The sequence below is a fragment of the Clupea harengus genome, chromosome 2 (genome assembly GCF_900700415.2).
Source record: "Clupea harengus chromosome 2, Ch_v2.0.2, whole genome shotgun sequence".
Classification (NCBI taxonomy): Eukaryota; Metazoa; Chordata; class Actinopteri; order Clupeiformes; family Clupeidae; genus Clupea; species Clupea harengus.
The window spans coordinates 8,034,309-8,050,827 of NC_045153.1; the positions used below are offsets into that span (position 1 = coordinate 8,034,309).

General features: G+C 42.6%; 2 protein-coding genes across 2 annotated transcripts; one reads left to right on the forward strand and one right to left on the reverse strand.

Annotated features, from left to right (window-relative positions):
• Window positions 1-4,371: 4,371 nt before the first annotated feature.
• On the reverse strand, window positions 4,372-7,302 carry LOC116223808 (E3 ubiquitin-protein ligase TRIM35-like). Its single transcript, XM_042709710.1, has 3 exons — window positions 6,665-7,302; window positions 5,794-5,892; window positions 4,372-5,689 (listed from the first exon to the last, which is right to left on the reverse strand). The coding sequence occupies exons 1-3, from the start codon at window positions 7,049-7,051 to the stop codon at window positions 5,432-5,434; spliced, it is 744 nt and encodes a 247-aa protein (XP_042565644.1). The 5' UTR covers window positions 7,052-7,302; the 3' UTR covers window positions 4,372-5,431.
• Window positions 7,303-11,805: 4,503 nt separating this feature from the next.
• Window positions 11,806-16,416, forward strand: LOC116223812 (carboxypeptidase O-like). The gene is made up of 9 exons (XM_031581847.2): window positions 11,806-11,888; window positions 12,088-12,148; window positions 12,879-12,980; window positions 13,289-13,396; window positions 13,739-13,855; window positions 14,403-14,496; window positions 14,807-15,009; window positions 15,347-15,431; window positions 15,709-16,416. Exons 1-9 carry the CDS (start codon window positions 11,806-11,808, stop codon window positions 15,984-15,986), a joined length of 1,131 nt encoding a protein of 376 aa, XP_031437707.1. The 3' UTR covers window positions 15,987-16,416.
• The last annotated feature ends 103 nt before the right edge of the window (window positions 16,417-16,519 follow it).

Sequence of the window (16,519 nt, forward strand, 5' to 3'; positions counted from 1 at the left end):
ATTGGTATGAGTTAAAGTAAAATGAACATTTTAGTTTTATTCTATAAACTACTGACAACATTTCTACCAAATTTCAAATACAAATATTGTCATTTAGAGCATTTATTTGCAGAAAAATGTGTTTTCAGATCTCGAATAATGAAAAGAAAACAAGTTCATATTCATTTTTAAACAACACAATACTAATGCTTTAACTTAGGAAGAGTTCAAAAATCAATATCTGGTAGAATTTGGTGGTTGATTTACAATCACAGCTTTCATGTGTCTTGGCATGCTCTCCACCAGTCTCACATTGCCGTTGGGTGACTTTATGCTATTCCTGGCGCAAAAATTCAAGCAGCTCGGCTTTGTTTGATGGCTTGTGACCATCCATCTTCCTCTTGATCACATTCCAGAGGTTTTTAATGGGATTCAGGTCTGGGAATTGGGCTGGCCATGACAGGGTCCTGATGTGGTGGTCCTTCATCCACACCTTCACTGGCCTGGCTGTGTGGCATGGAGCATTGTCCTGCTGGAAAAAACACTCCTCAGAGTTGGGGAACATTGTCAGAGCAAAAGGAAGCAAGTTTTTCTTCTTTCAGGAGACAGATTATGGAATATTCTTCATTGCAGATATAATTAACATGGCACCAATTATGAATTGATTTAATGAGAACAGGACCTTTCTATAATCTAATAATTAATTTTGATCTGAAACTTAATCTTTGAGCCAATCCTTATTATAAACTCATCTTCAGTTATGAAGATATCAGATTATTAGGCAAGAGCTGCCCATCAGAGTAGAGTTTCTGAAAACTAGTCATTTCATGAAAAGTCTAAAAAATAAGGAGAAATTCCTGTCCCATGTCCTCCATAACCAATCATCAGAATTGAGTGCTGAATTGACCAGATTACTCGCATTCCCCATGAAAATACAATAACTATGAATTATAATAACCACCACAGCTTCAGATGAATCATTGGTATGTATATCAACAATGCATTTTTCTATGTGAATAAATTGTGTTGTACCGACAGAACAAATTGAAAAAATAAAAATGTTGCCTGATCATCACTGTTCAGTGTTTCCCTCCTGCAGGAGATGAACTGCAGCAGGTGTCTGAACTCTAACTGAGCTGCTCTACTGTTACTGCAGCCTTCACTGGTAAGATCCTCAGAGATGACTTAGTGATAAAGAATGGATAGACTCTCTCAGTGAAAGTGTGTGTGAAAGTGTGTAGGTGTGTGTTATTATCAGGGTCAGTGAATGACAGCTTTCCTCTTTCCCAGTCCAGCTGCACTCTGATCCTCTGGGGTTTCTGCTTCATTGTGAGGAGAGTCTCTGGGTGGGATGGAGAGCATGTTGTATATGCACCAGTAATATGAACCACACCCGAGACTCCGCTGCTAAAACTCCCTCCCTTCCTCTGACTAGACTCTGTAATCACTCCCAGGCACCAAATATCACTGTCCCCAACCTCCACATCCCAGCAGTGTGTCCCTGAGTTAAAGCCCTCAGAGCCCAGGACACAGGCCTGCTTATCAAATCTCTCTGGGTTATCAGGAAGCTGCTGTCTCTCATCACCACGTCTCACACTGGTCAGATCCTCAGACAGGATGAGACGTGGGTGTGCAGTGTTGGGATCCAGAGTCACAGGAGCTAGAGAGAGAGAGAGAGAGAGAGAGAGAGAGAGAGAGAGAGAGATCACGTACATGAGAATGCAGTTGAAGTTCAGATGATGAGAATGATAATGATGGTCTTAAATACAAAACTGAAACACACTGATGAAACCAAATACTGTAGTTTTCCTGTTTGTATCACCTTTGAACTGAAGTGAGTTATATTACTTACATTATTTTATTTTATGCTCTGCATTCTGCCGTTTGACACCAAGTTTATTAGCATTGAAATGACGATTGTGAGCAGCAAGGCCTTCCTGTCTGCATATACTTTCAGACTTCTTACACATAGAACTGACTCCCCCCCTAGGTAGAGCCCTACTGATTGTTCCATCATTGTTCCATCCCATGCTGTTTTCACGCGGTACATTGATGGGATTTGTTTGTGAAAAGGGTATTACTGACTGTGTGCATGTGTGTGTGAGTGAGAGAGAGAGAGAGAGAGAGAGAGAGAGAGAGAGAGTGTGTGTGTGTGTGTGTGTGTGTGTGTGTGTGTGTGTGTGTGTGTGTGTGTGTGTGTGTGTGTGCAAGCATGTGCTCCAACCCAAGTCCCACACAGACATTCACTTCACCCTGTAGCCACCTGTTCTCTATCTCGTTCCTGGCTACACTGATGATGAAGCCCCTGTTATGGACTCAACTGAGTTGAGCAAAGGGCCTGCATGTCACACCAGAGGCAGGATGAGAGAGTATGAGGAGGTTTGATCAGGTTTGGAGGTTTGGTATTTTCTCCACAACAGTGGCCTCATGTAAAACCTGCTGAACAGCAAATAACTTAGCCTGCAGCTCAGAATGTCTGTTGGGTCACTAAACCTTAGAGAGCAGATTCATGTGGAGCCCACAGAGACGAGATGGTGAGGAGGCAGAGAGGAGGAGAACACTGAGCAGAAATTAGGAGGTGTGTGTGTGTGTGTGATCTGAACTCACTGTATTGAACAATCTCCTTCATCTTCTCCCAGACTCTGAACTTCAGGTTGCCCAGGTGTTTTACCACATTGATCAGAGCTCCTGAAACCATCTCTGGATCCTGCAGTGTGCACTGGGCTCTGGAATAACATTCAGGAGTCAGTGCTGCTGTGGGTTTGGGTTCAGAACCACAGAGAAGAGAGAGACAGGAGGCAGATCACTCACCTCTCCACTGTGCTTTTGTAGGTCTGTGAAATTAAAGAGGGAGATGGGTTACGCATCATTCCTCCACAACTTACGTCAGTCCGATTTATTTTCTCATGTGTTAGTAGCCAGTGTGTGTGTGTGTGTGTGCATGTGCATGTGTGTGTGTGCACAAAATTATAAAAAAATAAAACACACAATATACAATCTAACTAAATGTATTTAACTAATGACTAAAGGTGTATGTTTGTGTTTGTGTATGTGAAAGAGAGGGTGTGTGTGTGTGGGTGCTCAAGTGTGCACTGTTGGGTGTGTGCCAGAAAGAATGTGTGTGTGTTCCTTAGTTCCTATGTGAGATGAACAAAGGCCGAGTCTATATGAAGCACAAAGTCTTCTACTCGTGTGTGTGGTTATGCTAAGAGCAATGTATGTGTAATCTGTGTGATTACGATGGCAAGTTAGAAGAGGGAAATGGTTAGTGATGCATTCAAGACTCTATGTGTCTGAGAAGCATATTGATAGAATCTAAATGAGCACCCCAACTTGAAGAACGGACCTGAAGACGCAGTCATGATTTCTGGAGTTTATTTCAGCGTGGAGACCTCCTCTGTACTGGTGCTCAGAGAATGGTCTACCTGATTGCAGACTATGTTGGCATTTATACCATTCAGTCAGGTATAATTCAGTAGGGGAGGGGAGACCACACCCCTATAGGTGATGACAGGAAGGGGAGACAGTGGGGTGGAGGGGTTCACCTATGGGAGGAGGGGGGGGGGGGTGATAACAGAGGTCAAACGGTGATAGCAGGAAGGAGGCTATCTGGGGGGGAGGGGTTCAGATGCTAATAGTTCAGGTCTCAGTGAGACAGACAGACACATCCAAGGGTATGAGTTACACATACAAATGATACAAAATAACAGTAGAATAGTTATTGTGCGGTTCTTTCAGTCCCCCATATGAGCATTTCTATGCTCACACAAGAATCACCATGCAACAACCAATCAGAACAGGAACACGTCAATATGCGGTTCCATAGGATGACCAGACGTCCTCTTTTACCCGGACATGTCCTCTTTTCGAGACCTAAAAAATGCGTCCGGCAGGGATTCCAAAATGGTCCGGGTTTTTGTCTTGTCGGATATTTGTGTCTCTCTGGGTCTGGATTGCCGTACTTGCACAGATGGCAGTGCCAAACGACGCTCACTAGACGAGCTCAGCATCCTGGATGTAACATTTGCCCTTACAAGAGCATTTAGGTAGGTGGGAGCAGAACCAACAATCACTCTGTAGGCAAGCATAAGTGACTTGAACTTGATGCGAGCAGCTACAGGCAGCCAGTGGAGCTCAATGAGTAGCAGGGTGACGTTGTGTGCCCTCTTTGGTTGGTTGAACACCAAACGTGCCGCCGCGTTCTGGATCATCTGTAGTGGTTTCACCACGCAAGCAGGCAGGCCCGTTAGGAGGGCGTTGCAGTAGTCAAGGCGGGAACTCTTCTTGCGCAAGCTCTGACTGAAGAGAGAACTGTCAATGGTCGATAGCCTTCTCAGTGCTGGCAGATGTACGATAATTATCTTCTAAATACGATCATTCTGAGCCTTTGGTAAACTTCGTGGTGGGGGGAGGGGGCGGGGTCATCTGCATGTCTGCATTTGAAAAAGCTGTCAAAACTTTGTCGCGGGGGAGGGGCATGCTATACACTACCCCGTCCCCTCCCCCCGCCACGAAGTGTCCTCTTTTTCACAAACTCAAATCTGGTCACCCTAGGTTCCATCAATATCTAACAATGACCCTTGTATGGTGTGGCGATGCCAACTACCAAATAATTATGAATATACAGTATATCCCATTAGTCACGTTCAGTGAACACAGCAAATCAATGCATGTGTAATGGCAAAGATAAAACTGTTTTATGCTTAGCCAGGTAGGGATTATGCTAAGGTAGCTGTAAATACCCAGTTATCAAAGTTACCAGTCCTTTGGGGAATGGGGTTTCCGATGTTTTGATGAATCAAGCTGAAGAAAGTTTGTAGATGAAGGAGGTTGTAGCTCTAATGCGGTCGATGTTGTGCAGTATAGATCGGAGGAACCTGTCACTCCTTTAGTTCAGTCTGCAGCGTTTGAGGGGGATAGGGATGGATATATGATAGGGAAATATGAAACTCTGACTTTAATCAAGTATGTGTGTTAATCATATGCCTTTGGGAGCCGAAACACTGCAGAGACTTTTCTGTCTCTCTTCTTAAATGCTGACGTTTCTAACTATGTGTGCTTAAAAGTGTACCTTCTGTAGAACTAGTAGTCATTCTTTTCTGCCTTGATGAAAACTTTGCAAAATGCATAGCAAGATAACCTCGGACGTCAGAGACCCACCCGTCATTGCGTGGAGCATAGAGAGAAATCAGGAACGTGACTTTTTGTCCACTAGTTCATGGGGTAGTAAAGGTGACATCAGGCTAAAGTTACACATTGATTGGAGGAGAGGCTGACTGTTTACTGACTTCCAGGTGTAGGCCTACTAACAGTTTGTTTGCGTACGTGTGTGTGTGTACATGTGTGTGAAGGTGTAAGTAGTGTAAGTTTGGATATTTATCTTCTTCATTTCATCATAAACATGAAGTTTGCTCTGTAGACTCCATAATCATCTGTTGGTGTCAGAGGTTCACTAACAAAGATAAAGCATGGGCCCTACCTGCAGGAATGTGATGTCATCAGCTCCCATCTCCTCCTCTATGGCTCTGGTTGTGTCTGAAAGAGATGAGATCTCTCTGCTCATCTTCTCAATTTTCTCCTTCATCATCTGACTCTTCTGCTCCTCTTCCTCCCTCAGTGCAGCTAACCTGGCTGCCTCTTCATCTCGTAGAAACTGGTGAAGCTTTTCAAACTCCTTCTTGATCTTCCTCTCTGTGTGTTGGGCCTGGACCTGTAGTACCACATGTCATCACACAATTGTGTCTTAGTTTATATATGATATTAATTTATGTTTTATGTAGAGTTGTTTTAAAAGAAACAATCCATAACTCTTACTCTTATGTGTTGGGCAGTTTTATCACTGGTTGTTTTAACTTGTTTAAAGTTGTCCAGCTTCTTCTGTAAGGGCTCCAGTTTGATCTTCAGTTCTTCCTGCTATTAATTGACACACTATTAAGGTATTGACTGTCAACATACCTCTATATATTTGGATGCTAGATTTAGAACACCAATTATAAACATGTTTGACTTGGCAGCTGATTGTGATCCATTAAATGTCTCTGCTCAGTGCTCACCACAGTGTAAATAGTGCTTTGAGGGTGACATATTTATGTACACACACACACAAACACACCCACACACACACACACACACAGACACACACACACACACACACACACACACACACACACACACACACACACACACACACACACACACACACACACACACGCACTTATTCTCACTCATTATTTACTATTATATGCCTCCTATTATATGTTAAAACATTTCTTTATAAATACATTATTAAGTGCTTATGAATGTTTTATGAACTGTTTATAGCTATATTTCCAATGAGGTATTACCAATTGCTGTGCAAAAGTCAAACACAGTCTAAAATGATCACACTGAAACGATGTGTTCAGTCTTTATCAATCTTGATCAATGTGATTTCAACAGTGTCCAAGATAATATAATGACTGTAATTGTAAGATGTGTTTTGTACAGTAGGTACAGACTTATGGAGAGGAGGTCATGCAAGAAGGTTCAACGGTAGAGAAGAAAGATGAGATAAGGGACATGATGACTGGTGGTTTGGGATGAACACTGCTGAGGAGGGTTTATTGGTGAAGTTTTTCCAAGAAAATCCATATGGTGGTCCAACGTCATTGACAATAAGAAAACAATTAATGACCACTAATCTTACCTTATGCTCAAATGCTGCTTCACTGATAGGACTGAATGTGTGGTTCTTGTGGAGTTTTGAGTCTCGACACACCACACACACAAGCTGTTTGTCATCTTCACAGAAAAGCTTGAGTTCAGAACGGTGCAGACTGCAGAAAGGATCTCTCTGACTTCTCTCCTGTTGGAAAGTCTCACACAGATTCTTTAGATGGCGGTTAAGTGGAAGGTCACTTTTAGAGGATTTTCTCCTGCAGACTGGACATTCCCTGGATCCTTTAGTCTCCCAGAACTTCTGTAAGCAGACTTTACACATACTGTGACTACATGTTAGAATAACGGGATTCTTGAAGATTTCAAAACAAACAGGACAGGAAAAATCCTCTTGTGAAAAAGACTTGGACGCCATTTTCTCTGGTAGTTGCAGTTGCTCTACAGTTATGCTTGAGAGTCTCTGCTTTCATTTGTCTGAAAAATCGTCTCAGGCTAAACTAGAAAATTAACTGAAATTACACTTCAAGATGATATTCCATTCTTCACGGCTACTGTTTACGGTTCTTGATTCTTTCCCATACAGATAGCACATGCTCTGTGTCAAATGGAACTGAACAGCAACATGTCTCTCAAGTTCACTTCTTCATTCAGTTGGGGAGTTTCTGAGGGAGGAGCTCAGGTGAAGTCATAAAGGCTTCTGATTGGACAGTGCTGCAGCTGTTTCCTTGTCAGTACTGGTGGTGTAGTTAGTTAACCCTTTCTACACATTCATTTCTTGTGGTGTTTGAGTCTCTCTCTCTCTCTCTCTCTCTCTCTCTCTCTCACACACACACACACACACACACACACACACACACACACACACACACACACACACACACTCACAGACACATTTCTGAGATAATGAAACTTTTATGACCTCCTCCAGTATTTCATCATCAGAGTTCACACAAGTCAAAGTCAGTGTTGACAGTGCTTCTCTGATCAGCTCTCCCATGCTGTCATGAAGGCTGAGAGACTGGATCCATGAGCATGCTGGTTTAGTGACACAGCTAGTGTCTTTATTAGCACAATTCATACATTCACAAATGAGCAGAGAAGGAACACAGAAAAATAAGATTTAAAAAAGCTAAAGTCACAGATGCATGAAGGCAAATCCAGAGTCATAAAAGGCAATAATGCAGGAGGTCAGGACACAGACAAACAGGTTTATGAACGGCTCAAAGATAAGTAAAGGTAGAGGCAGACAAAGGTCAGTAACAAGAAGAACGTCAGGAATGCTCAGATAATTCAAGTTCAAGTAGACTGAATACTGAGGGGGAAAAACATGCATGCTATTTATACAGTATATCATTAATTTGCAGTATTTAATCTGATATTTACACAGACCGTGGTTACATGGATTCGAATAACTGCCTTAGTCGGACTGAAATCGCATTATCCGTTTCATGTAAGCACCTTAGTCGGATCGTAGTCGGACCGCACATAGTCGGACTAACACCCCTGGATAACTCGATCCGATCCAGTTGATAGTTCGACTATTGCGGCATGTAACGGTGAATTGGATAAGGAACTGGACTTTGCGTCTTTGCGCATGCTTGAGATCCCGCCGCCATCCTCCCTCCCTCCCTGCCAGGTCGTGACCCGGAAGACGAAAGAGACGATACGTTGTCTCAGCTGTTCATACTAATGACACGTTTATTTATGAATATCCTGCAGACTGTCTCACAAGCTTATTCTTGTTGACTATGAACAAACATAACAGAAGAGGTCCGAAGATATGAGTACCTTTACAACCCCTCCTTAAAAACGTATAAGGACGTTCAAATTACGATACTTATGTGGTGCCAGTGTTGACAAAAACGTTGACTGCGACTGTTTGGACAGAGCGCGCTAATTCACCGAACAAATACTTTCATATTAATTTCCCACCACTTGTTAGTCATGTCATCCATTCATATCGATGTGAATCAATCAATACTAATACATCTTTAACTGTGATGTGTTTTTGTTTCATTTCACAACGTATTTACTGTATAATCAACGATAGCAGGTGCCCGCTTGTAAACAGTCCACATTTTATTTGCTTAAAACACACAGCAGTACTGTCAAATCAGAAAGCAAATCAGCTGTTAAAGGGCTGTTACCTGACCAAATACCTTTCAAACTCGGTGATAGTATTCACAACTAATTTGTTCTTCATTCTATCAAATATGATGAAGTGTGGTCCGCGACGGCCACAAGTAAATTATTGCGACATTTCTAACATACAACTCAGAACGAAGAGAACACAGCCAGTAGTAGCCTAATCTAATAAAGAGTTGTCTAATCTATTAACAAGGTCATGGATTGGTGGCTTAAGACAGGAACTATGAAAAGAAAATTAAATGAGAAAGCCTCAAACATAGACAAGGAGAAAGTGATTCAGCCTCATAGGGCATTATCTCGTCGCGGAGTTGCATTCAAAACACTGTGTTTTTCTCCCGCTGAGACAGCAAGATGATAACTAGGCTATATTCTGTGTTGTGTGACGTTGGATAATGACAGCTTTTAATTATGAAAAGTTGACTACTAGGATGGCTGTATTAATGCCAGTGGGCTAGCCTACTGTTGGTAGTGAAATACTGCGGTCAGTATGCGCATCGTTGTGTTTTGTGATGTCTGTCTGAGTGTGTGATGGGAGTATGAGGCTGTGAGCGAACTAGTTTGTAACATAACCAAGTCACGCATGGAGCAGGGTTCCAGATGCTTTGCCTTGCGCATTGTCATATCTATAACTAGCCTACTGGTACGTACAAAAGGAGAGCCCGCGAAAATCATGTGTGCGCTAACAATTGTCTGGCGCCAGGTCTTGGGTAGGAGGCATGTTGTTCCGGGGATATTTAGTTAAATGGTCCGCGAATTTTTATTGGCTAAGTGGTCCTTGGTCTGAAAAAGTTTGAGAAACACTGCTTTATAGACAATAACGATCATACACTCCCATTGCACTCAAACAACCACACTCAAACGAGGAGATATTGTATCAATTAGCCTATTAAGTACTGTATTTATTGATTGCAAAGAGTTCAACGTTACAGCAACATAACTTTGCTCCGGTCGCTAAATCTGATATATCCGTGTGCATCATCGCTCTCCCTCTCTCTCTCTGCCACACCCACCCTGTAACCTACGTGTTTATACATTATAGAAGCAAGACCATTATATTGTAACAAATCACGGAAGCGTGGTATATTTGTTATGGCTTTTTATTAAACACAAATCACTGTCACAATGGCACGGGCTTTATGCCCACGAACAGACTGTGCTACCGTCACCCACCTGTATAAGCTCTGTCCCAACACAGAACAACGACATGTAATTAGAACGGTAAGGAACATATAGCCTAGGGAACGTCATGCATAACATAAAGTATAACAGTATGCGCCCGCTGCATATCATGAATGCATATTTATTACGATGGGGAAACTATAAAATCGGAGTACGGACAACTAATGCCCAGCGTTGACGATGCAGATATAGAGCTGGAAACAGCTAAATGAGCTACAGCCCAAATGCAGTGAGTTTTATCAAGCCCTGGAAAGTTCGGCACATTTGCCCGTTTCCACAGCGTCTGCTGAGCGGTCATTCAGTACAATGGGGCGTCTTAAGACATATCTTACGAAGTACGATGACTGACAAAAGACTGACTGGACTTGAATATTCACACAGATTTGGAAATCGACAGCGAAGAAGTACTTAAACAATTTGATGCAACTTGCAGAAGGGCAATGCGTTTTGGCTGTAACCCATTATTTGCGCGCGTGTGTGTGTGTGAATGTGCATACGTTTCTCTCGCCTTTTATCTTTCACCTTTGAATAATGTAACTTATAAACACATCGGCCTGGCAGAAACAAACAAACAAACAAACAAACAACCCAAGAGGCAACACGCATTTCTGGACCGATGAACAGACGCGATTCATGCTCAATCAACTGTTGTTGTTATTGGTAGTGGTGAAGAGGTCAAGCGGAAAGGGCTGTATCACCACTAGTTGTAATAAAAACAGCGCCACCTATCGTATCGGATATGACATGCTTTCGGCCAATGATTCGATTTATTCACTGCCATGTACATTGGGATAATAGCACCTACCCTCGAAAGAAAGCATAGTCCGACTAAGCAAAGATTCGAATTATACCATCATGTAAACACACTGTGACTGTTGGTGAGTGTTGAGTGTGAAGAGGATGCTGTTACACAGTGACTGTTGGTGAGTGTTGAGTCTGTAGAGGATGCTGTTACAGATGTGCTCCTGTGTCTTTAAACGCCCCCTTCCTGATGAGCCCAGTGTGCTCTGATTGGTCAGCTAGGTGGGCAATAAGCATTGTGCTACAAGATTGCAAGAAAGGAAAAGGGCCAGAATTCCAACAAGGCATTTCAGGCAGCTGAGAAAAGTGGTTTCTGTGGGAGAGAATTACTCCCTCTGGCGTTTACTTTGGGCTCTCTAACTTTGCAGACAATATGTAAAGAGTGCCCTCTAGCGTTTTCTTGCGGACATTACATCTAGTCTGAAGAACTTGTTTTAGTGATGTGGCTAACGCTTAGGACAGTTTCTCCAGTCGCTGGCTGCCTTGAGTAAATGATAGTTATCCAACAAAGAAGAGTCAGCTCACACAGGTCTTGTGTCAAATCTACACTCACAGTATAGAGTCTCTACTATAGACTATTTATTTTCATGACAAAGCGTAGAGTTGTGTTTAGTTTGGAGATTAAAAAACCCACTTAGTATTTCAATACTGTCAATTACAAAAGAGAGAAAGTGCTGCTGATTTGCTCTTATTCCACGTTAGTGAGTAATATTCCATTGGATGTATTTTCAATGACTACAACACATCCACACAACTTCTATTCACACTTATTTTCTCAGGGTCTCCTCTCTGTACCAAGTTATATAACGCTGAAAGCAAACAGTTGGTCTAATTTGATCACTCTGCGGATTGTATGAACTGATATTTTCTATTCTTCCTATAGACTAGAGAGAGTGGAGGGCAGTAGAAGGGTGAAGGGTAGTAACCTTTGCCCTCATGTGTTTATCTGCACATAATCTAAGTTTATGATCTCTCGTGATCGACTCCACTATGAGATAAGTGCAGTGGACTGTCTGACTGACAGAATGTGTTTTGGTCGTGATGAGGAAAGACGACATTATGATCGCTGCTGGATTGGTTTTCCTGATTCTGTGTGTACAGAACATAGACTGCACCTCAGACAAGTGAGTTAGCGTGTTAATATCCAATCTGTTCACTTTCAGGAGGCGTTGATGGCTGCTTTAATGTGAAAGCGTTACATTTCTGTCCCTCATAGCCATCATGTCTAGGAACTCTTTTGCTGAATGAAAATGTTTGATGTTGTCAGTATGATGGACAAATATTTGTCCTGTTCATTTCCTCTGTCATATTGTATGCTTGCAGATCTATGCAGGAAGGGACCCCTTGGAATTATGACTATACCAGATACCATCCAGTGTCAGAGGTGAGTGATTATTATCACCCTTACAACAAGGAAATGGGGAAACTAGTAAAGCTCAGAAATTACTTTAAAAAGATGTTTTGCTCCATTCCCACAATGCTACTGTACCGCAGAAAAAACTCCTCTTGGGCACCAGCTGCATACCACATGGAGAGTGCTGTGCCATTTTGAGGCAATTTCTAAGAATGACTAAGCTAACTGTCATCTATCTGTGTCTGTAGATTTTACAACTTTCTGAAACCTCAATTTGACAGCGACACTGTAACTGGTGTAGTCATGGAACTGTTTAAATGTAGAAATGTTTTAATTTCATAACTAGAATTGCTTTAACAGTGGATATAAAGATTCCCTGACACAATATGACTCTGGATTAGATCCAGTGGTTCAGTAGTCTGGTGATATCTTAGTAAATCATCACTGTCAGAAGGTCCCTTCAGTCCTCTGAGCTTGTGATAGCGAACATCCCCTCTCTTCCTTTCTCATATCAGAGATCCTAGAATGGATTGGGCTGAGACCAGGGCCAGATCTTATTTATTGATCTTGTTTATTGATCTAATTTATTGATCTTGTTTATTGATCTAATTTACTGATGTTGTTTATTGATCTTATTTATTGATCTTATTTATTTATCTAATTTATTGATCTTGTTTATTGATGCTACATCGGTAAGAGATCCTTTTCAGAATGTTCCACTTGTGTTGGTAAAAAAAACCAAGCACATTTGCCTTCTCAGATCTCTGATTGGATGGAGCGTGTGGTGACAGAGAACCCAGAGCTGGTGTCCTCCTCTGTGTATGGAGAGACCTTTGAGGGCAGGAACATCACATACCTCAAGGTTCAATCTGTACCTCCGCCAAGGAGCTTGTTTTTGGTTCAGTTTGTGTATTTGTTTACCTGTCTGCCAGCAGGATAATGCAGAAAAGAAAGGGGGAATTTGAATGAAACTTGGTGGAGGGGTGCATCATGGGCCCATTCAATTGCACCATTCAATTCTGGAGCGGATCCGGATAAAGGTCCAGATAGATTAAGAGAGAGAGAGAGTGTGTGTGTGTGTGTGTGTGTGTGTTTGAGTTGCATGTTGCATGCATGCATATGGAACGGTGCAGAGGGTTGGATGTGACTGTATGGACTGCTGTGTGTCAGATTGGTCTAGGCTCTGAGGGAGTGCAGAAGAAAGCCATCTGGATGGACTGTGGTATCCACGCCAGAGAGTGGATCGCTCCTGCCTTCTGCCAGTGGTTTGTTAAAGAGGTACAGAAAGAGCATCACTAACAGGTTAAAGCAACACTATGTGACAATTTGCCACTTTTTACACTATGTAGTTTTGTTGTTTTAGTCGGAAGAAGAAAAGCCTTCACAGCTCGACATCGCCGATAACCAAAATATGCCAGTTAGCATGATAGCAAGCTTGTGACAGTGCTAACTGGGCTATTGGTGGTGTTTGCAAGGCTTTTACATATTTTCAGTTTAATAAGTAATATGTCAATCAAGCTTGATTAAGTAGACAGCCTAAAACATACTGCACTATCGCACCTTATGAACTGAACTGAGAGACAGTGATTTAAAATACTGCTGTTTTTTTTTCTTGTTCAGATCTTACTGCACTACAAAACAGACAAGAAGCTTAATGAGATGCTAAAGAACATGGACTTCTATGTCACCCCTGTGCTGAATGTTGATGGCTACATGTACAGCTGGATTAATGAGAGTGTGAGTTACCTGGTGAACATCAGCCATAATCATCATTGCAGTAGGCCTATTCCGTTCATTCAATATCTTCTGATTCATGTGTTTATGGTAGACAGTATTTTGTCAAAAGTTATGTTGGTAAAGTTGAGAAATAACGAGCAGGATGCCTCTTCTGAGGGTGTTTTGGCTCTTTTCCCTACTGGGTTGGTAAGCTTAATCACTGTTGTTTCTATTTAGTAATGGCTACTAGTTTCTATTCACCATTTCACTGAAGGGATCCCTGTGTTTGTGAAGTAAGCTCTGACCTGATCCAATCACAATAAATATATTTAGGATCAGTGCTCAGTGTCTATCCCCCAAGTCCAATTGGTATCTAATTTAGTTGTTCCAGACCACAATGTAAGCAGTGAATATAGGTTGGCAGCACCAGACTACCAAGTAGGACCTCTTTCTAAAAGATATATTAGGATACTGAGCTGATAAACTAATGACTCTATGTTGGGATATTGATTGTTATATACTAAAACTGTGACAAAGAGCTTTGAAAAGGGATTGACTGTTTACCCAGACTCGACTGTGGAGGAAGTCAAGGTCGACGCCCCCTGAAGGCTGTACCTGCCATGGCGTGGATCTCAACAGGAACTTCAATGCAAACTGGGGCAGTGAGTTTCAGCACGGCTAAAAGAAAATATCTACATTTCCAAATCGAAATTCTGCCGTTATCCAAAGAACTGCGTGCATCTGCGGCAAATGTTTTCACCATTTGAGGATGGCTTGTCTGACTTTAGAAACTGCTCAGTGGCGCCCCCTTCATGTGGACTGGGCACGTGCTATACCTGCCATACCTTAGATACGCTATAGTTTACAACTATAATGTGTATATGAAAGACATGACAACATTTTATGTTTTGATTATTAATCCATGAGAATGAATGTGAATATGCATTCCTGAGTTGCTTCCCTGTGCTCCAGCTGTGGGGGTGTCCAGAGACTGCTGCCACAACACGTACTGTGGCTCTGGGCCCGTGTCAGAGAAAGAGGCCCAGGCGGTGACCCAGTTTGTGGGGAGCAGAGTGGACCAGATCCTCTGCTTCCTCACCATCCACTCTGCAGGTCAACTACTGCTCCTGCCGTATGGACACCCCCACATCTCAGCACCCAACTATGACGAGCTGGTGAGACGCCTACATACACTCACACACACACACACACACACACACACACACACACACACACGCACACACTCTCACACACACACACACACACACACACCCACACACACTCACACACACACAGACACACACACACAGACACACACCCACATACACTCACACACACACACACACACACACACTCTCTCACACACACACACGCACACAGCAGTTTATAATGGTCAAATGTTAATCTTCATCCCTATATACTATGCTGCAGCAAATCCCCCATAAAGTGTAACAGTCTCAGCGGGCCGCATCTGGGCCAGAACTGTGTGTCAGTAGTGTGTCTCCTCCACAGATGGCTGTGGGCCAGGCTGCTGCTAAAGCCATGAAAGCCGTACATGGGATGGACTACCGAGTGGGAACCTCACCTGATATTCTCTGTGAGGGACTGTCTGTCTGTCTGTCTGTCTGTCTGTCTGTCTGTCTGTCTGTCTGTCTGTCTGTCTGTCTGTCTGTCTGTCTGTCTGCCTGTCTGTCTTTCAATCTATCTATTTGATTGTGTAAATATAGAATAGAATATTTGCAAATGTGTGTGCACAGCAAATAACAATCCCCTTATCTCTCTCTTTCTCTCTCTCTCTCTCTCCCTCCCTCACTCTCCCTCTCTCTCTCCCTCTTCCTTTATCTCCCTCTCTCTCTCTCCTCTCTGTCTTCCAGACCCTAACTCTGGTTCCTCCCGAGACTGGGCTCGTTTGATGGGGATCCCCTTCTCCTACACCTTTGAGCTGAGGGACAAGGGCGAGTTTGGCCACCTCCTCCCCGAGGAGCAGATCCAGCCGGCCTGTGAGGAAGCCTTCGAAGGAGCCCTCTCCATCATCACCTATGTCCACGACAAGGCCTTCCACAACCGCACTGAGATCGGAGCCTCCAGTGTAGCTAGAGCCTTCTGGGCCACCGTACTGGCATCCTGCCTTGCCACCATGTACCTGTTGTAGCGGAGACAAAAGGAGGGAGCCAAGGGGAGAAACAGGAACAGAAAATAGGGGACCGAGTGCAATACTTTACAGCTATTGGACCAGATACTCGTAGAATAACAATGATGCTGTTTGATCAGTGTGAATAAATGGAAGGAATTTAAATGTTATGGATGAGAGACTATTATATTGCATATGTTGAATAAAATGACATTAATTTCCTTTCATATTGATTCTGATTGATATTAAACATTTCATTATTTAAGTTGGTACACTAAAATCATTGTGTGTATTGATGATACCAATATTAATATTATTATAATAACATTGTTATTTTCTATAATTACTTAAATCCATTGGAGTTTTAAGGATTTGCTCACAAAGACATATGTAACAATTATCAAATATATTTATTAAAGCGTTTTGGTAACATCACACCCCAATCCAACAACACTTCTTATAGCCTGTGGAATCATTCTGCTCCTCTAGGGGACACTGTTGTCGTGACTTAATTGCCATTGTGGTTGGATAAACCATCGACACCACTTGGGCAC

Bases quoted from the DNA above. Each gene is read 5' to 3' on its own strand.
- LOC116223808 (XM_042709710.1), bottom strand. From the start codon at position 7,051: ATGGCGTCCAAGTCTTTTTCACAAGAGGATTTTTCCTGTCCTGTTTGT. The intron at 5,893-6,664 runs GTAAGATTAGTG...GTCAATTAATAG, and splicing joins AAGCAGCATTTGAGCATAAG to CAGGAAGAACTGAAGATCAA. The intron at 5,690-5,793 runs GTAAGAGTTATG...GTGGTACTACAG, and splicing joins AAACTGCCCAACACATAAGA to GTCCAGGCCCAACACACAGA.
- LOC116223812 (XM_031581847.2), top strand. From the start codon at position 11,806: ATGAGGAAAGACGACATTATGATCGCTGCTGGATTGGTTTTCCTGATT. The intron at 11,889-12,087 runs GTGAGTTAGCGT...GTATGCTTGCAG, and splicing joins ATAGACTGCACCTCAGACAA to ATCTATGCAGGAAGGGACCC. The intron at 13,856-14,402 runs GTGAGTTACCTG...CTGTTTACCCAG, and splicing joins ACAGCTGGATTAATGAGAGT to ACTCGACTGTGGAGGAAGTC.